General features: G+C 61.5%; 1 protein-coding gene across 6 annotated transcripts in view; it reads right to left on the reverse strand.

Annotated features, from left to right (window-relative positions):
* LOC140658789 (myosin phosphatase Rho-interacting protein-like) overlaps window positions 1–13551 on the reverse strand; it is an 83164-nt gene extending 69613 nt beyond the window's left edge. For 4 of the 6 annotated variants that reach the window (XM_072877594.1, XM_072877593.1, XM_072877591.1 and 1 more), the window contains exons 1-2: window positions 12992–13551; window positions 1843–1920 (exon numbers count right to left, since the gene is read on the reverse strand). In XM_072877594.1, the coding sequence (XP_072733695.1) occupies window positions 1843–1920; window positions 12992–13111 (198 nt within the window). In that variant the 5' untranslated portion in view covers window positions 13112–13551. The remainder of the gene's footprint in view (window positions 1–1842; window positions 1921–12991) is intronic. The other 2 variants (XM_072877595.1, XM_072877596.1) reach the window with 2 other exon arrangements.
* Window positions 13552–23850: the final 10299 nt, after the last annotated feature.

The following is a 23850-nucleotide window of genomic DNA, read 5'->3' on the forward strand; positions in this document are numbered from 1 at the left end:
ACCATCTGGCAGGGCTCTGCCAGAGGTCTGCTTGCACCAGCCCACATTGCTCAACGCTGATTTACTGCCTGGCTTTGCAGGCACCCAAGAAGAGGCTGTTTTGGAGTTGCTTCCCCACCCCACTCCTCTGCATTCAGACAGACCCCAAGCTGGCCTGGTTTAACCATACAGAGGACAAGAACAACCAGAGACAAAGACTCCAGCTATAGGCTGGAACCAGCTCGTTCCTCCTCTCCTGAAGGATGCCCACAAGCCCTGTCACTGCTCTCCAAGAGACCAAAGTCCTGCAGGACACCACAAGGATCCCCCAACTAAGTGCTCCCAGCCCACAGCTTCATCCTGCGTGGTCTATTCCAGCACCCGGTGCTGCAGGGTGACAGGGTGTCATGCTAGATGTCCCTCAGCAGTAGATCAGCTGGATTTGGATGGTGGCTGCACCTCTGGGGGTGGCACTGCCTAGGCGGTCCTGCCTCCCCCAGCACCATGCTGGCACTGCTGCTTCTACAGCTGCACAGAAAACCAGATTGGAGAACTGATCTGGCTGGAAAACTGCCTTTTTTTTTTTGCGTGTGCCAGGTTGTTTTCAGCCAAGAGCAAAAACTGGTTGAGCAGGCTGAAATAAAAAAGGGCCTAGATTCATAGCCCCAATGCAGCAATTCTTATCTCACTTTTCTCAGCCCTTCAGGCAAAGTCCAAGGTGCTCAGGGACAAGCAAAACTACCAAGGACCTTGTGGACCTCTGCAAGCCCCAGCTTAGCAGGCAGCCTCTGCTCCAGGAGGGACCCAAGTCCCACATCCCCACAAAGTTGGGCCAGCAAGCCTGTGACTAGCTGTGACTCCAAATAATGACCCATATACCCCAGGCTGAACTCAGAACCCAATTCTTGTTCACTCGGGAGAAATGTTTTTATTACTAGCAGCTCTGAGAGCATTTTGGCTACTTGACAGAGGGTTCACGGACCATTGCCATCCCTCCCACGCACAAGACAGCCCTGTCCTGGCAGCCTCAGCAGCAAGTTGCCTGGAAGAACAGCTTGGGGACAGGCTGGGAGTCCTTGTCGCAAGCCAGCGGTGAAAGGATGTCAGCCTGGCCATGTCCTTCTGGGCCTCACACCCCCCAAGGCAGGTAAGTGGGGATGCTCTAACCCCCACACTGCTTCTGCAAGGCACGAGCAAACCCCTTTGGGGAGGAGCTGAATGTGCCCCGCTCTGCCTGTGGGTCTCTGCTGCCAATGCGCTTGGCTTCAGAGCTCCAGAGGGTCATAGCAAATGGGAATCGCCTCTCAGCCCCTTCCTTGCTGCAGGACCTGCCTGACACGGGGGTATCCGCGTTAGGGGATGGGATGCAAGCTCCCTCCAGGACTCTGGGCATGCCCATGATGAGCTGCAGAAAATGAGGTAGTTGTTTCCAAGCACCAAAGGGAAACTGGGTGCCTTGCTGATGGTCCCAGCACAGCTCAGAGCCGCACAGCCCACACCCTGCCAGCCTGAGAGCCTTCCCATCAGTGTGGCACATGTCAGGACAACCAGACCCCAACCAGAGCAGCATCAAGGCATCATAAAGCAACAGCAGCAAGCAATAAAACTGCATGGACTGAGACTGACCAGCACCTGCAGTGCCCCAGCCTGCTGCCCAGCACAGGAGACCTCGCATCCCAGAGAAGGCATTCGAGCCCTGCTGCAGGAAACATCTCCCACCTTCCTGGTTTGCACAAGGGGATGGGTGCATGGAGGTTGCACTCCCGGGGCCACAGCCACCTCCACGGGCAGGGACAAGCCCTCACCACTCCTCCTGCCACCCCCACCTCAGGCACGGGGAGAGGGCATCTCAGCTTCACTTACCCGGGAGCGATGGACAGGGTTGTCAAAGTCTGTTCCTTCCGGGGCCAGCAGCAGCCAGCCACCATAAATGGGTTTGGCCTGCAAAGAAACAGCAGAGAAACACATCAGGCGCAGAGGAAACTGGCTCACCGTGGACCAGCACCGCACAGGATCGATGGTGGGGGACCATGGGAAACTGCACCAGCCCCCGGCACGAAGGCAGCTGCATGAGTTCAGGCTCCTGCATACAGGCAAACTCAGCCCTGCCAGTGCGGGGAACACAACGTTTGATGGCGACCCGTGGTGTTATATAGACTGTGTGCAAACAGGACTGAGGTGAGGACTCCGGAGGAGGTAAAACCCCAGCCACAAACACCAAACTCAGCTGCTTCTGCATGGCATCGCACCGAGAGCACCAACCTCCCGGCTACCGCCAAGCTGCAGAGCCCGTCCTCACTGACAGCTCTTCTCCTCGCCATCGGCAGCGTGCCTCTACTCCAAAGCAAAAACATACTCCAAAGGAGAGCTCTATGTTTTCCTTTTGTTAATTAAGAGAGGAAAAACTACCCAGCGCTGGCAGTTCTCCAGCTCACAGCCGCTTCCCGTGCTGTGCACATCCAACACCCGTTTCCCCGCAGGGGTGGCCCCTGCCAGCCCGCTCCTCCCCACCAGCGGCTTCCAGCAGCCCACAGCCGAGCACGCAGGAAGGTCAGATCCAGGCAGAGGGAAAACAGCTCATTCAGCTGGCCGGGAAGAGAAAGGGAAAGAATACCCGGAAAGAAATGCCTTACAGCACTGCTGTTTATCAATGGAAAAAAAAAATATCCAGGCTCTTTCCACCGGTGGTTTGGGTGCAGAAGTGGCCAGCGCAAAGCAGATCCACACCACTGCGAGCGGTGGGATGGGCAGTGGGCATGTCCTCCCCCGCAAAGTCCTATGGGCACTGCTCCTGCTGCCTGTCGAGTTGCAAACTATCAGCCAACCCCATTCCTGGCAAGGGCTGGGGCCAAAGCCTGGTGCAAGAGCGGCGAGGTATTGCCACACTGGCGAGGTGGCCCTGCGGAGGTGCCGGGACAGGCCAGGAGGGAAGAAACCCAGGGCAGATCCAGCTTCAGGAGCCCCCGGAGACGCTGCTTTCCAGCACGAAACATCCGTGCACACCCAGCCCCAGCCTAGCCCGGCCGCACAGCAACAAGGACACAAGTCCCCAGCTCCTCTCAAAATTATTTGGTTAATCTTGTTCCTTTCATTCTTTTCTCTTTTTCCTCCCCCCCCCCTTAAAGCTTAAAACTGTTTCCAATTCGGTACCTCCCCTAGATTCCTCCTGCCAGTTTCTGTGGTTTTGTACTGTTAAAAAAAAAAAAAAAAAGATTCCCCTCTGGAAAAATCCCTGCAAACAATAGAAGAAACTGCCTATGCACCAAAAACTGTCAAATGCATGAAGCACTGAGTAAGCAAACTGGAAACAAGCCGGAGGAGCCCTTTTACTGTTTATAAAGTGAAAAGAAATAACAAAATCTCTTATCCCCCTGCCACAACGTGACATATCAACTCTAGGTGTTGCCCTCCCAGCAGCTGGGAAAACATGATTTGAGAAGACCTTCCTTCCTTCCCCCTCTTTAAAGGGAACTAAAAACAATGAAAATGGAGTGCTGGGAGTGGGATCCCATTTGGGGGAGTTGCTTCCCTCTCTCCCAGGGGCCTGGGGCACCCCTGCACCCACTTGTTCCCACGACCAGCACGAGCCTCACCCACCCCAGGGGTCTTGCTGGCACAGAGGGCACCCCGCAGGCACCGCAGGCACCGCAGCCCCCAGCCCTCCCCGGGTTTGGCGAGGAGCCCCTCGCCCCCTGCCATCCCAGCCCACTCACCTGGGTGCTGGCACCCTGCTCGCCCGTGGCCCCCATGCCGCCCCCCAGCCGGCACAGCACCCGCTCCGCGCCCGGCGTCGCCCACGCTGCCAGCGCCCGGCAGGGTGAGCCGTGCTCTGCCACTCCCCCGGCGCGCCCCGCTGGCAGCCCGCCCCGCACCCCCACCCAAAGGCACCCATGACGCATCCGTGCCCACGCAAGGGGAGGACTTTGGAGCAGGGGCTCCTACCGCTCCCCGCCGTGCTGGGATGTGGCCATGTCTGCCCGTGTGGCCTGGGCAGGGCCACTTGCAATGGCCTTGCCCAAATGTATCTTCTGTTTTACAGGGGGGAAAGCAATATTGCAAAAAAATAACTAAAGATGACCCACCAGAGAGCCGGGAAGCGCCTTCAATGGGTCACTGAGACAGGGAAGGGAGGTCCCCAAACTTCCATGACAGGCACTTGCAGTGAGCCCTGAGCAACCGGCTCCGGTGCTTGAGAAGATATTGCGAGTAGCCTCCACCACCCAGGAATAAGGAAGAAGATGACAGCGAAGGTATGACGTGGCGTCCCCAACGCTTGGCACCACCACTCGAAGCAGCAGCCCAAGGAGCCCTCGGCAGCAATGCTACGGGCAGCCGAGCTGCTTGCAGGGCTCAGCCCTCCTCTGTCCCCCGATTTTCCCCTCCATGCCCCAGCACAGCCTCTGGGCATGGCCAAGCACTCATCCCAGCAAAGCCCCACGAGCAAAGTCTCTCCCTGACACAAGCCTCAGCACTGCAGCCCTCCCGGCAGGACTGTCCCAAGCACCCCACTGCACCCCAGCAGCACCCAGCCCCACATAGCCCCCAGGCTATGTGACAGGCAGCAGGCAAGTCCGAGTGCCACAGGGGGATGAAGTAACGGTGAAACCCATCACCAGGGTCAGCCGCGAGCAGCCGTAACCCAGTATTACAGGTGTGAAGCCCTGCCCTACCTCAGCCTGGCACACACCCCTCAGCCAACATTATTTTGCCCTCAACCCCTCCAATTTTGGCTCAGCTGACCGTATATAAAGCACTGAGCACCTGAAATACATGCCCTTAATATAGAACGCGGTCATTTCTTTACCAGCGTCATAAAAAAACACCAGTGGGCTATACTTATTTCAGCAGAAGTGTCCAATTTCAGATATTGAAACCAAAATAGCTGAAAGGTATGAATTAGAGCCAGCCGGCGTGGGCAGCCTGGTTCCACCCGCCAACAGATGAACACGCAGCAGCGCTTTTTAAAGCCAAACCAAAACAAGCTACTGCTAAAACCAAGCAAATACCCAGAGAGGTACAAGCCTAAATAAAAGGGATATGAACTAGCGCACAAAGTGTCCGAAATAAACCCATCACACCTGCATTGGAATGGCGCTGCTGAAGCAAGGTTTAAAATAAACCTGCTCGATGCCGCTGTGGGAGGCAGGTCCAGGGGAGCGTTAGGGCACCAGGATGGAGCTGGAGCCGCACGTCGCTTTGCACCAGCTCAGCTTCCTCCGGAGAGCTCAGCAAGAGGAGGAAAATGCAATGCCCAGCACTGAGCAAGGGCTCAGAGCAAAAACTTCCCCCGTCCACGCAGATCTGTCCAACCTCACGTTAAGGGATCGGTTTAGAGCAATCCCAGAGTTCCCAGGATGCCTTTGACCACGCAGAGCCCTGTCCGCCTCCGGCGATGTCCAAAGGGCAGCTCCAGGCAGTTTCCCCGCAGGTAGCAGCCACACGGGATGCTCGGGTGCTGGGCGGCTTTGCTTTTATCCAGACAGTACCTGGCCGAAGGGCGAGCCACAAAATGACACGGAAAGCAGAGCGGAGGGCAGCTGCTGGCAGCGCGATGCATCCACATCTGGGGTGGGGTGGGGTGACACTCACAGGGCGGGCTGGAAGAGGAAAGCCGGTTCCTCCGGCACGGCTCACGGTGACGAAGCCAACCACCCGCCACGACCTCGGCCGGGAGGCGCCGAAGCCTCTGCCCCACCGCCCTGGGAGAGATCGGCAGGCACCTTGCCACCCAAAAAAAGTGATATAGCCGCAGTGCCTTCCAGGGGCACCACCGTGCGGGAGGTGCGGCCGGGCTGGAGCCCCACAGTGCCCGGTTCCGTCCCGTCCCGCTGCGGAGGCTGACTCAGGCAGAAACACCCCCGCATCACCTCTCCGCTTCCTGTCGCACCTCTGGGAACGCCCAGGTATCCCATCCCGCCCCTGATCCCGCCCGACCCTGCTTAGCTTCAGGGCCCGTCACCGGAGCTGTGCTGCGGGTGCTCGGCAGCCCCTCACCTCCCTCTCAGGTCGCTGCCCCAGCCACCGCGTCCGTCCCCTCGGCCTGCAGGCCTGCATTGCATCAAGGGGAGGACGCTGCTTCCAGCCTAGGGCCCAGGGCCAGCACTGGCAGCCCAGCGGGTGGGAAGAAGCGGAGAAGGAAGCAGCCCCAGCTCGGTTTACACGAAGCTGTCAAGCTGCCGCGCTGATGCTGCCCAGGCACGGACAAATCACCCCACCCCAACCAGCTCCACCAGCCCTAGGAACGCGATTCCCAGCAGCCAGGAGACTGGGCTCGAAGGACGTGCAGAGCCATTCAGCACTTTCCAAAGCACAGCGTGATACAGGAACCCCTGCACATCCCCAGGGCTGCAGGGCAGAGAGGGCACAGTCACCTGCTTCCAGCAGGCAGGACAAGTCACAGGAGCCTGACAGCCCACGGAGCACCAGGTCACAGGGCCGGAGGTGGGCTGTGACACCAACCAGCGCACCCGTTGGACAGGCTTTCACCCCCGCAGTGTTTGTCGGCGGTACCTTCACCTCTTCCCTCCCCCATGCAAACCAGCCGGCCAAGCAGGGTGCTCAGTGGCACCGAGCAGAGCCACACGGTGCCCGCCACACGGTGCCCGCCACACGGTGCCCGCCACACGGTGCCCGCCGGAGCTCATTGCACAAGGTGGAACACGAGAGCTTTACTGACATCCACCTCTCCTCTTAGGGCCCAGACTCAGCCCTGTGGCAGAGCAACCACATCCCCAGTGGGGAGCCGGGACACCCAGGTGGGCTGGGGATGCCCCACAGCCAGTCCCCACCCACCCCAATGTGCTCCGAGGGAAGTCCGAATCCATTGCTGGGAGAGACTCCTGGCTCTGAGCGCGTGGCGGGAGGGATAATCTGTTTAGGCTGCCGGCAGACGTAATCAGCATGTCTCGGGTGGAGGCAGGGCTTGTTTTGTTCAGGCTTGGCAACTGAGCGGGAAGGGGGAAAAAAAAAAATGGACCATTGCAGCGGAGCTTTCGGCTCTGCCTCCATCACTGAATGCAGAGCCCTGTGCACCGGGGCAGCCGTGTGGGGCTCCCAGCAGCCCTGCTAGAAAGCAACAGCCCTAGCCTGACCCAGGCTGTGGGCGAACCCACGGTAACTCCCAACCCACCACCTTTATGGGTTTAGTCCCAATATTCACCCAAGGGGCCTCTCTGAAAGCAGCGACAGCAGTGCCTGCTGCTCCCTGCATGCATCTCTGGGTATGCAGTGACAGGGTCACAGCTCTCAGCTGGACCCACAGGAGACCATGGTCCCAGAGCAGAGACCGTCCCCTGTGCACCGACTCCCAAACCGCTCAGAGCTCCCTGGAGGCAGGGACCAGCTTCTGGCACAGCTCAAGGGGAAAGTCACCACAAACACTGTTGTTGCGACCTCAAAAGAGGAAATCTGGGCGGTTTCAGCACCGCTCTGCTCTCTGTTTTGCACACCTTGGAGCCCAAGAGAACATCGCTGATGGGTGAGTCGGAGTAGCCATCACCCAGCAGGAATGGGGAAGGTGACATGGTGTTTGAGGCAGGAATGGGCTGTGATACCCAAGCAGGCTTTCCTGCCCACAGCATAGCTTCTAGGAACTGAGAGACAGGCATTGCTTAACATTTTGCATGCTCCCAGCAGGATGCCACATGGACCGCTGGAGACCCACGACCCCGGCCGGCGGGAGGCTCTGCAAACACTGCTGTGCAAACCCGCGCTCCGGCGGCAATCCCAAGGGCCGGGGACATAGCCCAGCCTCGGTGGTTAAGCCGCTTACATCTCGGCTTCCCTGCCTGTACAGTATTTCCCCTCCGCTGTATGTCACTTGGCGACGGGCAGCGGAGCGGGGCCAAACCCCACCACGGGAGGCTGCTGTGCTGCCAGTGGGCATCCACGACCGCTCCCGGCATGAAAGCGCTCTCCATCCCCCAGCTCTGTATCCAGGCAGCCGCTCGCTGCCCCCAGGTTCGGTCCAAGCTCAGCTTTCCCCAGCCCGAGACCTGGGCAGCTCCTGGGGACAGCCCTGGATGCGTGGGGACAGTCCCCTCTCCATCCACCTCCCACTCTCCCACAAAAACACATTTGCACAGCACGGGTGCGAGCATGAGCCAGCTGCTGCCGAAGCTGCAAATCGTCCAGGCCAGGCTTTCACCACCAACACATCTCACCGTGCAAGAAGGGGCCAAACCAGACCGGACAGACCGGACCTGGGGCGTGAGGAGCACGAGGCACCGCTGCCGTGGGGTGGCTGGCGGTCACCACCTGCGGCACAGCCCTTCCGGCACACCGGCAGCCCTGACCCAGCCACCGGCAAACCCCAAAGAAAGGAGGTGCCTGGGCAATTTGCTGCGTGGGCAGCAGGAGTGACCGACCGACCGGAGGAACAGGAAGGGGAAAGGTTGAATTCACCCTTCGTGCAAACAGCCGGTCTCCTTCTGCAAATACCCTGGCCTGGCCCCAGGGCTGCCCTCGGGTCTGAGCACTGCCATCGGCTTGGGCAGTTGGAGCAAGAGCTGGAAGAGGCCAGCTGCAGCGTGCACGGGCAATTTGTTAAGCAGCAGCAAAATGGAAGTGGGAAGGAACGGGCTTTGCAATCCCAGCTCCCCCTCCTCGAGCAGCCCCGAAGCCCAGGTGCCCCGCAGCAAGCAGGCGTATCTAACCACCTCCCACGATGGGGCTTCCTCAGCGCCTAGGAGAAGCCGCAACATCTCTCCAGAGTGCTGGAGAGGGGATTTATCACTTCCTCGGGTGCCAGAGCAGATAAGGTGCGGCGCCATGCAAAAAAACAGGAGCAAGTAAGTGTGCAAAGGGGACGGTTCTCCAGCACCCAAAGGCACCACCACGCCCCTTCCTTTGGGCCACATGGAGGGTTAAGCGCACCCAAAGCCGACCCCGACACCCAGCCTGACATCCCTCCCGAGCACCCGCTGCCCTCACTGCCTGCACGCCACTCTCCAAGGATGGGATGCTGCCCACGGGGGACAGCCACCACGACCCTGCCCACCCCAGCTCCTCTGGCTGTGCCCCCCAAGTCCCTGCCCACTGCAGCTACCAACAGAGGCGGGTTTGACATTTGCAGAGAATCTCCCCCTGTTCAGTCCTAATAATTAGTCAAGTACAGGCAGATTTTTGCAGCATGATACAAGCAGCCGGGAGCAGGGAATGCAAGCACAGGGGCTGCTTTCCAGGAAAGAGGGGTCTTTTCCTCCCCCGAGGAGCAGGGGGTGGAGGTGAAAGCGTGCCCGGGACGTGATCCCTCACCCCTTCGACAATGCACAGACCCAGGATAAGATCCCGGCCGAGGGCATTGCAGCCCCATCGATGCAACGCCCCAGAGCAAAGCCAAGATTGCGACCCAACGCTGACACTCTCCAGCCTTGGGGCTGCTGGCGGCCGGCTGTTCGGCGTCCAGAACAGTAGGAAAGTGATAATGTCCTAAGGAGGAGAGATGGAAATAAACACGCCCCCATCACTGGGCAGGGGTGTCACAGGCTGGGGCAGGAGGAGGCACTGGGAAAAGTCTGCAAGCTCCATTTTCTAACTGGGTGGTCCTCTGGGCATCCATGCCACGGTTTCAAAAAAAAGAAAAAAGAAAAAAAAGGCACTGGTAGCTGTAAAGACGTCCTCAAATTCCTCTATCTGTGCCAGTCCCCATGCCCCAAGAGAGCACACGCATGGAGAAAATTAAAAGCAACTGCTTTACACTCTGCTCTTCTTCCAATTCAGGCCAAGCGTAATTTTGAGGTTAATTCCCAGCCTGTTCTTGTCGTGGGGGGCTTCATCTTCCTTACAAGCCAAAGGCATGTGTGTGCAGGCACGTCTCGGTCCAGGCCAGCCGGCGTGGAGAGCAGGGACCCCACAGGGACACTCCCATGGCCCTGCAGAGCCCTGGGTGGCTTCCTTGGGAAGAGGGTCCCACTGGCCAGGCCAGCTTTGTCCTGGAGATGGAAGAGGGTCCCCGGGAACCCCCCATCTCCCGGGGCAGGCTCTGGGAAGCTGACCTCCACACAAGGCTCGCAGGAGGTTAAAGGGGACCGTGCGGTGCCAGCACAGGCATGCCTTGCCAGGAAAGAGGGAATTCCCACGAAAAGGGAGTCTCCCTTGCCGGGAAAGGGACAGTGCCAGGGGACCTGGCGACGGGGAGGTGGAGCAGCCAGGACAGAGCCATCAACAGCACCGTGTCTGCCAGGGACCACGGGCCAGATCCTGCCACCGCACAGGATCGCAGGGCTCCGAGCGCCCACGCCAGGGCTTGGGTTCATCGGGGCAGACCCACAGCAACAGATTTTCCCAAAAGGGGAGCAGACGCACTGACTGACCCAGTTTTTCCCATGCCCTGCAGGCACCCCAGAAGGTCAAACGCAGGTTGGGGGGGGGTCAAGGGCATGTCACCTCCCACCTGCAGCCCCGGGGGGGACAACCAGGGCTCCAACGGGTAGTGGGACCACACGTAGCCACCCCAAGTCACACCGACCCCTGGCCGGCAGCACAGCCACGCACAAAAACAACTCGTGAACACAGCGCTCCTGGGATTAGGGATTTAGCATCCGCGCAGCCCTTTGAAGTTGGAAGCGCTAAGTCCGATTATTATTAGAGAGCTCCAGCTCATTAATCCTGATGTTTGGGGCTGGACTGCCCCCTCCCAGCCCCGTTCCTAATTCAGTTCCCGAGTATGATGGGAATCCACTACTACCACTAAATATTTGTGACGCTTTGCAAACGCACACTGGTCTCTGCCCTGAGCAGCTCCAGTGCCCCGGAACACCCCAGGAAGCAGGAGGGGCAGCTCCTAATGCCCACACAGGTATTTTTATATAATAAAAATCCAAAAAAGACATGAGTGCGTAAGTGTGAAGTACCTTCACCTTTCCTGCAAGCCAAGTAAAAAGGTCAGATGACTCAAAAGGACTTTTCTAGCCTGACTCTAGGTAATCACCAACATGGTCCCTGTCTGTGGGGTGAGCAGGACGCGCTGAGCATGGAGCCCCCACGCTGCAGTGTGGGATCCCCCCTACCCAAACCAAGCTTAAAAAAAAAAACAATTAAAAAGGCAAAAAAATTCAGAGCTGTTAAATGAACCGTTATTCCTGGGTGTGCTTCGGAGCGAGCACACCCCCACATCCAGCCAGGCTCCTCGCTGCAGCGCGGAGCCTCCTCCTCCGACAAGGGGCATGAATTCGGAGGGGAGGCGGGCAGGGTGGCGGGGAAGCGCTGGGCCGGCTGCGGCCGGGGGCTCCTCAGCACGGGGGGCTGCGCAGCGGGGCGGAAGGGTGCGTGCGTGCATCGCACGCTACCAGAGCCACCATCTTATCTGGGAAGTGGGATTACTTCACCCCAACTGCAAGGGAGAAGCCAAGCAGGATCGCACCGTTTTCCCAACCGGAGCCCCTGCGTGGGGCCTGGAGCGGGCCATGGGGCCGACCATGTCCCCACGGGAGCCAGCCGCGGTGGCAGCCCCCCAGGGCCACCCACCACCCCGACGGGAACAAAGCAAACCAGGGGCTACCAGAAACACGGCTCTGGGCCCTGGGTCCCCAGGGAGAGCAGCAGGGCCCCCACAGCCGGGGTGGGCAGGCACTATGGGGGACAGCATGCTGTGCTTTGAACCCCCCCAGTAAAAATAAAAAAGCATTGCACCCAGGAGGCAGCAAAACCCCAGGCGGGGCAGCGGGAAGGGGCTGGCCAGGAGCGGGGGGCTCTTCCCGAGCCCCCTCCGGGACGGCTCCTTTGTCTGGGCACGGCCGCGACGTTCCCCACCGCCCGCCCCTTCCCGCACACACCACGGCATTTTTTCCAGTTACATTTTTTCCATATTAGCCCTCAGATTTCATTATGTCCCCCCCTCCCGCCCCCCCAGCGAGCACAGCAATATGTCTGATCTCATTGCCATAATAGGATCGGGAGCAGGGATGTCAGCCCCGGCCCAGAAAGGTGTGGGAGGAGGGAAGGCGGCCCTGCGCCCTGCACCCCGACACCACGGACAGACCCCCGCACCCCAAATACCCCCCACCACGGGTGCGCGGGCCTCTGTCAGGCCTGGGAGGAAGAGGAGGAGGAGGAAGGCCCAGCCCTGGCAGCCCCCCAGCCTGCCCGCTCTGGGCCCTCACCGGGAAGGGGCTGGGGTCACCTTCTTGTCCCCCCCCCGGGAAAGCAGGGGACGGCAGGGTGGGGGGGCCATGTCCGGCACGTCCAGGAGGGAACGTTTTGTTTGCAGCCGAGTTTCTCCCAGGACTTTTGGGATCTTCCAACGGAGCCCACAGGATACCCCCCACCTGCTGCCACGCACCCCAAGAGGGGCTGGGATCACCCCAAGCGCAGGTGCCGGTCCCCAAACAGCCTCAGGAAAGAGGTGAGGCCCCAGGGGAGGAAGCACTGGGGTGGGCCATGGCCTAAGGGACCAGTGGGCACTGTGGGGATGCTGGGTGCCCCGTGGGACACCTGGGTATCTGCGGGGTCAGCAGGCACCCCATGGGATCGCTGGACACCCTACGGGACCAGAGAGCACCCATGGGGCTCCTGAACATCCCACGGGATTCATGGATACCTGTGGGTCCCTGTGCTATCCGTGGGGTCAGCAGGCACCCCATGGGACCCCACACCACCCCTGACAGCCCACGCTACCCGTGGGAGCAGCAGGCACCCACAGGGCCCTATGACATTTACGTGACCAGCAGACACGCCATGGGACCCCAGGAACCCACGCTAACCACGGGGCCAGCAGGCACCCATGCGACCTTGTGCTATCCGTGGGACCCTAGGACATCCACGGGACCCTGGGCTATCCATGGGGCCACACGTGGGACCCTGAGCTACCCAGTGGACCCCAAGGTACCCGTGGGGCCATCAGGCACCCACGGGGTTCTACACCATCCACAGGACCCCGGGCTACCCACGGGGCCAGCAGACACTCCACGGGGACCCAGGGCGCCCTGGGGCCGGACGCGTGGGGGCGGGCAGGAGGCGGGGCCCCGGGGCGGATTTTGGGGGGAAAACAGTGGGTTTTGGGGGAAGGTCCCACCTGGTTGAGGTCCTCGTCGTTGAGCAGGTGGGACTCGCGGGGCTTGAAGCAGTTCTGGCACTTGCTCTTGTTGAAGATGTTGGCCTGGAACTTCCTGCAGGGGTTGTCCTTGGCGGCCATGGCGCGCCCCGCGCCCGCTGCGCGCCCGCTCAGCGCCCCGCGGAGCGCCCGCCCGCCGCCGCGCCCATCGCCGCCCCGCGCCCGCCCTCACCGCGGGCCGCGGCCTCCGCCTGGCGCCTGCGGAGCGCGGCGGAGAGCGTCCAAGAAGAAAAAACAAACCCAATCGATAAACCAGACGAAATTAAAACCGGGGACGGGAGCAAACTGCAAGGCGGCCGCCTCCGCTGCGGCTCAGCGGGCGCGCATGGCCGGGCGGCGCGGAGGGGCCCGCAAGGGCCGCGGTGCCCCCGCCCTGCGGGGCTGGGCTAGGCTGGGCGGTGCCCGGCGGCGCGGCGCGGTGCGGGGCCCCGCTTGGCTCCGGTGCGGCCCCGGTGCTCGGCGCTGCGGCCGCCGCTGCCGACTGCGCTGCCCGCAAAGTTTCCAGCGCCGCGGAGCACAGGCGGAAAAGGGGGCGGCGGCGCAGCGCGGACGGACGTCGCCGCCTGCCAATGGAGGCGGGCATCCGCCGCTAACAAAAGGCCTCCCTGGCCAATGGGATGCAAAGGAGAGGGGAGGGCGCGGCGGGGCCGCCTCGGCCCCCCTCGGCCGTGGGGGAGGGACGGCGCGCTGACAGCTGGGGCGGGCTCGGCTCGGCTCGGCTCGGCTCGGCTCGGCTCGGCTCGGCTCGGCTCGGCACAGCCCCCGCGGGAGGAGTTGCGTGGGGCCCCCCCGCACTCCGCCCGCGGCGCGGGGCTCTGCTGCGCAGCCCTGCCGTGTACGGACCCCCCTCACCGTGTACTGACCGCCCCCTCACCGTGCACTGACCCCCCACCACGCACAGCCCCTCCCACGTGTGCACCAGACCCTTCGTCCCGCAAGGGCCCCTTCACGCACTCACCCACCCTGTCACGACCCCTGTGCCATGCACCGCCCCCCCCGCCATGCATGAACCTCCCCACCCCAGTGCACAGCCGGCCTGCACCATGCACGGCCCTCCCCCAATGCATACCCCCCCGTGCAGAGCCCCCCCATATAGTGCAGTGACCCCCCCACTGTACAGCCCCGTGCACAGTCCAGGGCCCTCCTGGCCACCCAGCAGGGGGGACACACGGTGCAACGTGTGGGGTTTGCAGCCCCACAGCCACCCCGAGCAGAGGGGTGCCCCGGGGTGCAGCCCCCTCCAGGGCCAGCCCACACCGCCGTCCCCGCGCTCGAGCAGTGCCACGGTGCCACGGCCCCATGGGTGGCACTGACCCGGGGTGCCAAACCCCTGCAGCAGAAGCACTGTCCCCATTAACCCTGACCCCGTCCCCAGCCTCGGGCACAGTCCCAGTCCTGGCACAGGTGGGCACATGGGGGGGTTCCATCACCCGCTTGGACGCTCAAATTCAGCGGGGGGCAACGTGACCTCGTGCCCCTCCTGCAGCTCTGCGATGTGCGGTGCTGGGGACGCACCGGGGACAAAGCAGGGACAGGGGTGCACGTCCTGCCTCAGCCGTGTCCCCCGCTGTGCCACCGCCCTGGGGCCAGCGGGGAACTCCTGTTTGTCCAGTGCATTTTTATCCAGTGGAAACCGGCAGCACCAGCAGGTAAATATGCCTGACCAGGCGATAAAGACCCGGTGTGAGGGTGTGGGTTTGGCCTCCCAGCTCTGCTCCTGGGGGTGGCCGAGGGACCGACCCACGGGCACGCACTGGGTCTGGTTTTACTCTCCCAGCCCTAAATCTGCACATCAGCCAGAGAAGGGCCAGAGCAGGGACCTCCGTGCCTGTGGAGCATCTCTGGAGCAGGAGAGAGGTGGGAACGCCGGCCCTGGAGCAGGGGGACAGTGCGAGCGTGCCAAGCGGCACCTCCAAAATGCACCCCAGCCCGGCACGTCCCGCCACGCTCGGACGCCGCAGCGGCACACAGCATCTCCTGGTCACCCCAATATCCCCCGCTGGCATGGGATGGGGCCCTGTTATTAGGAACATCCACGCGGACCTTCCTGGGTTTGTTGGGACCAGGAAAAACCCGTCGGAGAAGAAGCAGTGGCATGGTCCCCTTGCGCCCGGCGCTACCCTGCCGTTTGATGTGGGGCCTGGCCTCGGCGGCCTCGCCGCGCCGGCTCCGCGCTGTCATCCTGGAGTAAATAAAGACCAGCACAATTGCCTGCTTGTTTATTAATTTTCGCTTCATCAAAGGCTGCTTTAATCATCTCTCTCCCTCCTGCCATTGCGACTTGCAGCACGCACAGTGCCGGTGTGCCACGGATTAGGACGGGACAGCACCCGTGGCACCGCTGCACCCTCACCCGGCCCCGCACCAGCTGCCCGGGCAGCCCAAGCCCACGCGATGTTCCCGGGAGGGACGTAGAGGCTGCGGGGTGGCCACCAGCCCCCCACGCATCGCTGGTTTGGGTGGATTTTCTCGCCTTTCCCTTGACCCTAATGTTATAAAAGCAGCACGGCCCATCCCCAGGGAGGGAGGATTTTCTCCTCCAGGATTTACAGACCCTGACGCCCTCGCCGTGGGTCCAGGGTTCACCTGGCATATGACAGCAGAATGCCTGCTCTTCAGAGAAGGGCAGACAGTTTTCCCGACCAGCTCTTACCCTGCCCTGATCCTCCTTTCCTCTCTCTCTCCATCCCTGATGCTGTTGGATTATTCACCGCCACATCCCTTGCTGAGGACCTGGCATGCCCTGCATCCCACAGGTCCCAAAGATGCCCAGCATTTTTTTTCCTTCAAAAAGGCTCTCTGCAGCTCCCTGGGCACCTCTGTGTGCTGTCCCCATGGTCCCCAGCTCTTCACCAGCTCCTCAGGTCTCCCCGCGAGCTGGCGGAGGCACGGCACCCGCAGCCAGCACAAGGTCCCTGCGCACAGCATCCTCCGTGCTCCCTGAGCGTGGCTGGGACAAGCAGGGCCACACGCCTCCAAAAGGGCTTTGGATGGGGAGCTGGGGGAGAGGGGGACAGGGACGATTGGTGTGTGTCCCCCCACTGATGTGCACAGAGCCGGGGCAGGGACCCCACAGGCTGGGGGGGTCCCTCCAGGAGCGAAGAGGCTGCTCTTTCCCCGGTGCCACGGGGCACTGTCCCCCCAAAAAAGGGCACAGCGTTGGCACAGAGCACGGAGCAGGGGCCAGGACTGGCGTATCCCACGCCGCGGGCTGTGCCTGCCCCGAGACGCGGCCAAGCTGCACCGTGGCTCGGGGCCACGACCTGGCGCCACGCACGGCCCCGCCAGAGCCGGCAGCGCCTCGCGGGAAGTGGCTGGTGCCGGGGCTGGCTCCAGCCTCTCCAAAAATCCAGCCGAACGGGACAGGCCTCTCAGCAAACCTGTCGGGCCGCATTCAGCCGCGCCAGAGCCGGCGTCCGTGCACCGCCGACCGCCCGTGTGCCGCGTTCGACATGTGCAGCCGGTGGGGCAGCCAAAAACTCACTGCCGATGGACTCTGCCTGCATGCCCTAGGCCCCGGCACAGCCGTGGCACGGAGGTCCCCTACGTGTGCCGCAGAGGCGGGTGTCCCACCCCACCGTCCCCGCATCGCCCCTGCCGTGGGGACGCCCAGTTGGGGCAGCCGTGCGTAACAGGTCTCTTCAGCCCAGAGCCAGTTGGGAGCAGTTTTCTCAAACGAGGGCAATTAAAGTAATGGGAAAATGGAAAGTATTCGTCAGGGAGCTGCAGTGGCAGAGGCAGAAGGCAGTGCGGTGAGTCAGCGATCCAAACCGAAGCCCCAGCGCCAGGTAAACAAGCTGCAAACCAGGAGGTGTTAGTCACCGGCTCTGGCTGCGCCGGTCCCAGCCTGGGAAGGGCATCAGCAAAACCCTCCTGCTCCGGGAAAGGGTTCGGCAGCACCAAACCCCACCGGCGAGAAGGGAGCAGCACCCACTCCCTGTTATGGGGTGGAGGTCCCACCAGGACCATCCACCGCCTCCACCCACGAGGACATCACTGGGATGGGGCCGTGGTACGTGTGGCCGTGCCTTGTTTTGCAGGCGAAGCTGCAACGAGGCACTTTTTCCCGCGCGCCCGGGCGCTGCTGGGGCAGGAGCAGGACGGCCGGGTGCTCCTCCTGGGTGGCCATCGCTCCCCGCGGGACCTTGGGCAAGTCATTTAATCCCTCTGTGCCGCCACCTCGCCGTCATTACGGTGGAGCCAGACGGATGGATGCCCAGGGGAGAGGGCAGGATTCGTGGTTTGAAGCCGGAAAGCCCTGAGATCCCCACTGGATCCAGGCTGGGACGGAGCGGCGCCTGCGAGGGCTCCCCTCCTCCTGCCCAGCACCGAGCCGAGTCCCAGCTGTGGGGGACTGGATGCGGCCCCTCGAGCCAGCCAGGCTGGCTGTGTGGGGGTCCAGAGCCCCCAGCCCAGCCCTGCCTTGGGAATATCTGCCAGGGGAGCCACTGGCCAGGGGAGGCTTGGATGCCCCTCAAGCCACCCTGCATCTAATAGGGGTGAAACCCACAGGTTAGAAATCTGTATGGGGGTGAAAAACACCCTCACAGATGGAGGGAAAGTCCCCTGGGCTGCCCCAGGTACTATCTCTGTGCCGTGCCCTACCTGTGCCCAATTTTCCCATTGGGAAAAACAAAAGGACCCAAATTATCCACGGGAGGAAATCCACAGCGCTCGACTGCAGCTGATGCAGCCCAGAGAGGAGGATGCAGCTTCCACAGGGCTGGAAAAGACCACGAGGATGGTTCAGCGCAGCCCTCTGCTTTGCTGGATGTGTGTGTGCACGCACATACACACACACACAGAGGCTTGAGCTTGTCCCAGAAGCTGCATTAAATCATGTCCCACCAAGCAGAGATTTGCTCTTGTCCAGAGACGCCAAATGCCTGCGAGTTCATACCCTTCTCCTAAAATTGGGCCAATGGTTAATTACACTCCCGATTGGGTTATCGGTGACCGGGTGCCACGGCTGCTTCCTGCCATTGGACTTCGCTGTGCTTTAGCAGGGAAAATCTGGCTCTTTTCTTCCCACACGTGCCCCCCCACCTTTCGGCTGGGCCCTGCCTGGTTGGCCGGGCAGAGCGGATCCCCCTGCGAGGGCAACGGCTGACCGTCCTGCCGACTCCCCTCTCACCGCGAGCCTCAGCATCCCTGCTAAAAATATTGTTCCGTGCAAAATCAGGTCCCTCCAGCTTTCTCCATCGCTAGCCCCCTTGGCCACTGCCCCTGAGCTGCCAGCTGCAGCCGTCGGATGTCTGCTCTGCTGACTTCATATAATGCAAGTTTTATAAATGAAAATGTCACATGGCTGTAAATTAAGTACTTTGGAGAAACCCATTATAATGCAGCAACACAATTAGCTTTATCAGCCAGCCCAGAGTCATGCCAAAAACCAAAGCCGACTCACTTGACAGGAGCTGCCATCCATGAAACCAAGCTAACGACCTTAATTATATTTTTAGCTTCTAATTTTTGGCTGACAGTATCCCCAATTACCCAGCCCATAATTTGCCCAGGGACTGCGATCAGGCTACCTGGTCTGTAATTCCCATGGTTAGCCCTTTTATCCCTTTTAAATATTAGACTCCCACTGGCTGCCCTCCAGCCCTCTGGAATTTCCCCAGGGTTTTTAGTGTTAAAAATTAACAGCAGAGCTCCTCGGTAGCCTGCAAGCCCCTTCCCGTGAGGGTCCTGCCAGAAACGCCTCTTGTCCTGAGAAAATCCAGCAATGTCGGAGGTGGGGACGGGGAGTTGTTCCTGCCAGGTTAAAAACAGCGTGTTATCCGATTAGCTGCTCTGGCCAAAGATTCTTCTTTGACTCATCTCCCTTATCTGCCACCCACGCTTTACACCTCAGCACGCAGCCCCAGCCTGAAGCCTCCTCTCCCTGCCCCTTCGCTATGCATTTATAGGGTTTTATCTTCACTTCCGTGCCAGCCCTCCGCCGAGCCAGGGCTTTTCCCGTCCGGCTGTCCTTGCTCTCCAGCTGGCTACCGAGTTTTGGGAGCCGGCCTTGAACACAGCCTGGTTTTCAGTAACGCTTCCCTCTCCTGATTTGTGCCAGGTTTTGGCAGGGTGGTTTTGGCAGCATTGCCCCCCGTGATGGGCACACGGGCACCTCTGGTGCCTGGCTTGCCCCGGGGCTCGCCTGCAGCCCCCTGGCACAGCCGCTGCCAGGGGACAGACCCCACGGCACGGGGGCTGCCGCAGCACCTGGACACGGGTGGGTGCTGAGCGTCCTTGGGATGATGCCCCGCTGCAGCCCCACGGGGCGGTGGCAGGATGAGGCCGCGGTGCAAAGAGGGGGAATGGAGCAGCGAGGGGTGCATGGGGGCATCTGAACCCCACCGTGCACGAGGGGCTGGTGCAAACGGAGGCACTGAGGCCCGGCTGGCCCCGGGGAGTGGGCAGGAGCCAGCCTGGCTGCTGTGGGGTGGCACCCTCCTTGGCACAGAAGCCCTGGCCTGGCTGGGCGAATGCAGGGCTGGAGTGGCCAGTTGGAGGGTGTCTGGGTTGCAAAGGCAACCAGAGCACCCAGCAAGGAGCCAGGCTGGGCTAGCCAAGGGTGCCATCTCCTGGGGAGAGACCCAAACAGCCGGGAGCACGGCCAGGCCCCAGCATCGCATCCAGGCGCAGGGTGGGCACCCCTGGGCTGCAGGAGTGGGGAGCTGGAGCTGCACCCCGGGGCCCTCCAGCCCCCCCGGGCTGAGCCTCCACTGCCCTTGGCTGCCGGCGTTGCAGGCAGGGCAGGCAGCCAGGGCCGCTCGAGACGTGGCCGCAAGCGTGGCGTGGCGGTTCTTCACGAACGGGATGGCTGCGGCATGGCCGTGGCTCTGCAGCTGTGCGTGGGTGCAGGTCCTGCGCGACACCCGGTGTGCCACCATGGACCCGCCGTGCACCCGCCTGCACCCAAAAACCAGGCAGCGGCTCTTGTGCGCCAGCAACCCTGTGGCTTTGGTCACGTAGCAGCTCTGCGCTTTGCCATGAGGACTCGGTGGCAGTGGCAGGACACGGAGGACAGCCAGGCAGTGCGCAGGGGACGGGTGCATCCTGACCCCTGCACGTTCGAGAGCACGCGTCCACAGGGAATTAGGGTGAAAGAAATGAGTCCTCAGCAGCCGCGCTCGGAGCCATCTGCACTCAGCCCGGCCTCGCAGTTACCGGTTTCGATCCAAAATGACTCCTCTTCCCCTTCCTCCGCCCCCCAGCCCCTTTTTTCAGGTCCCAAAGGGAGCACGTGTGCGAGCAAACGCCTTGGCCAAGGCCCAGCCCTGCCCGAGCACCGGGACTGCAAAAGGCAGATGGGCTGAGGAGAGGCTGGCAGGAAAATATCCCAGCAAAGCTGCTCAAAGGGAGGGCGAGGCAAATTTTTGCCCCCCAAAATTTTCAGAGCCAAGCATTACCCACCCTGTCTGCCTGTTACCTGCAGCTCTCCTTGCAGCAATGCCACTAGAGCAAGACACCAGAGGAAAAAAACATTTTCTTGTCGGGACAAAACTGGGCTCTATCACCCCAAATAGACTGTGGCATCTCTGGAGCCATATGCAGATGGGTGCTGAAGGATGCAAAACGATGCGGGAGGGGAATGCTGTGGGATGCAAAGCCATGCAGAGGGATGCACCGCGCTGGGAGGCTGCACGGGGAACTGCCGAGCGATGCTCTCTCACCAGCGGCACACAGCAAAGGAAGGGTTTAACCCAGGAACCCAGAACAGGGTGCTGGCGGCTGCTGCCCAATCCCTGCCTGTGTCCCAGAGCACAGGGACGTCCCCAGGCAGGGCAGGCCATCAGCCACCGCCTTGGCTGCGGGATGGCAGCTCACAGGGGACCACGGTCGGAGGTGTTTAAGGGCCACGCGCCGTCCTCGGAGGCTGTGGGAGGGGGTGATGCTGCTTGGGGCACAGAGAGTCAGGCTGCTGGGGTGCATGGCGGAGAAGATGGGGCTCCGGTCGCAGCACACAGAGAATTTTAAAGCCGAAATCACACTGCTTGATCTCTGCTCAGTGAGGAGGGACAAACCACCCCCAAGTGCTTCTCACTTCCCTCTTGAGGGCACACCAGGGTGGAAACTGCAAGTCTCCTGCTGCTATTTACAGAGGCAGGTTTCCCCTGCAAAACCCCAAGAGCTGGAGGGCAGGGCTGGGACCATCGCTCCAGGGCCATGCTCTGTCATGCTCAAGTGGCGCAGGCAATGCCGAAATAATGATTTCCTTTGCCGTCAGCTTTAGCTCTGCAGGCGAACGGGCTGTGGGATCTGCTGTCTGCCCGGGGCACAGCACTAGTGGGACGAGTCTGCGGATGGATGGCCACCAGCTACGTGCAGTCAAAGGTGCATTTCTCCCCTCCCCAAGCCCTTGCACCATGCAACCCCACTCCCAGCCATGCCTCTGCCTTCCTGCTCCCTCCCAGGACCCTCCACAGGTCTTCCCCACTCAAGCCCAGCAATGATCCAATCCTTTGCAATCAGATGCACGTGCAGAGCCACGACATGCGGCACAGCATTGGTGCTGCAGTGTCCCTGCGGCCGTGGCGTGCCTCCTCTCCCAGGCCTTGCTCCAAGCCTCATGGTCCATCGCATGGTGCCGATGCCGGTTCCCTCCCTCCTGCAGGAGCTGGGACACGATGGGCCACATCCAGCCACTGTGGGGCTGAGCAGCCGCAAGGTGCCGGGTTCCTCTGCTTTGGGCTTTGTTCCCTGTGAGCAGGTTCAGCCTCCCATGTCCCTGCAGCGGACACAGAGCATTGCACCCTGCAAGCGGCCTTTTGGGCTCTCTCAGTTGCAGCTCACTGTGGTAAGCACAAAGTAGGAGTTTTCGAACTGAACGGAAAAAACCTTGATGCTGCCCCGCTGATGTTTATAGAAAGTAACAGGTATTGCTTCTTCCTTCCCCCCTCAGCTGCTTCTGCAGAAAGGTCCCACCGGGCTGAGCTGAGTCACTGTCCTGCCGCGTTCCCAGCACCCCTTGCCCCTTCCCGGTGGCACGGCCACGGCCACGGCACAGCCCTGCCCAGCACCTCTGCGGGAGAGGGGGAGAAACCTCTAGAAATGGATGCACTGCCAGTGGAAAAAGGGGAAACCAGTAACCGCGCAGTCCGGCTTTACTTTCACTAGACATTCTCTACGGAGCGTCGTGCCACCGGCCAGATCTACCCAGGGTATTTTGCTGATGGCAGGCACCAGGGCAGCCGTGCTGGCAAGGGCAGCCCGCTCCCTCCCGCACTGGCTGAGCGAGGGCAGAGGCTCTCAGCACCGCAGCGCAGTCTGAATCCCAGCTCCGAGGCAGCCCTGGGGGTGCTGCCTGGCTGCTCCTTCACGGGTTGCTGATCTAGCCCATTCCACTTGCAGGGTGAGGTGAGATCTAAAAATAAATATATAGCTATACTCTTGGAGGCTGCCAGCAGCACAGAGGTAGCTCTTTCCCTCTGTGAAAGCCAAGCTGTGTTATTAATGCTTCGTGCACCTCCACTGCCAGCAGTGAGGGCAGCGCAGGGCCCCAAGCCCAGCCGGGACCTCCGTTGCCCGTGCAGAGCAGCACAGGACGGCGCAGCCCCCCTGCAACCCACCTGCCTCCGAGACACGGATGCACTAGAGAAAAGCAGTGTTTAAAGCATCTTATTGGGGCCCGCGAGATGCTCTACGTGCCGCGAGCGGGAGACAGGCCAGTGGCGTGGGCTGCCCATCCTGCGGACAGGGAAAGGACGGGTGCACAGAGCGATGCTTGGTCCTGGCCGGAGGCAGGGTAAGCTGCAGCTGCTCCGGCAGGCGAGCGTGGCCGGCCCTCGGTGTCGATGGGACGCTACCCGCGGGGCTCTGCGGCCGTGACACAGAGCTCCAGCGAGAGGGACTTGCTCCTCTCCACCTGCAGCCCCACGCAGTGGCATCCCCTGGGGCTGCATGGCCTCTTGCTCTGACATAGCTGCTCCTTCTCGCCAAAGCCTGGGAAAGCAATACCCACAGGGTCGCCTGCCGCTTCTCCTGACCCAGGGTAACTGCCTCCTCTACAGAGCAAAACATCCTTCTCTGCAGAAGGAAACATGCCATTGCAGCCAGGCAATGCAAGGGCAGGTGCCGCAGAGCCCCCACCCCTGCAAGCCCCTCTGCAACGTGGCCGCCTGCCCCAGGACACCCCTACCCCACGCCCGGTGACACACCGGGTGCCTCCCTCCCTGGCCCCCGAGTCCCGGCAGCCAAGGGACGCCCGGTGAGCCAATGCAATGCGCTGTGCGTGTGGCAGATTTGCATCAAAGGGATAAGGGGAAACCCCAGGAAACGCATAGCCCAGGCATTAATCAAATCTATCTCTAATAATAAACCTCCCAAGCAATGCACGGGCTCAGGGCTGAAGCTCGCAGTGCAATGGCAGGAGCCGAGGGGGACTAGACGCTGCGGGAGACTCAAACGTGAGTTACCCCGTGGAGGGGCTGCGCAGGGAGATGGGGGTGAGGGGTTTGTCCGTGCCAGGCCTTGGGGCCACGGTGACATTTCCAGAGTGCTGGCAGGGAGCGGAGGGTCTCCCCGGGCTCTCACTGGAGGAGCAGAGCCACCACAAAGGGCTTCCACCCTGCTGAAGACGGTCAGTGCCGTGGGGCTGGAGACGAAATGGTCGCTTAATGCTTTGGACGAGGGGTCCATAGGGGAGTTTGGGGTGCTGGTCCCTGGCGGGTGCAGAGGGGGAGGCACAGCCAGCTCTGCTGGAAAGTGTGTGGCTGCAAAGCCTGGCTGCGCCGTGCTGGGAGCACCACGTACACCTTGAGGCTCCCCGGGGAGGGGAGCTCAGCCATCAGGCAGGATTTTTCCTAGATGGGGCCAAACACCCAGCT

Source organism: Ciconia boyciana, chromosome 13 (genome assembly GCF_034638445.1).
Source record: "Ciconia boyciana chromosome 13, ASM3463844v1, whole genome shotgun sequence".
NCBI classification, from domain to species: domain Eukaryota; kingdom Metazoa; phylum Chordata; class Aves; order Ciconiiformes; family Ciconiidae; genus Ciconia; species Ciconia boyciana.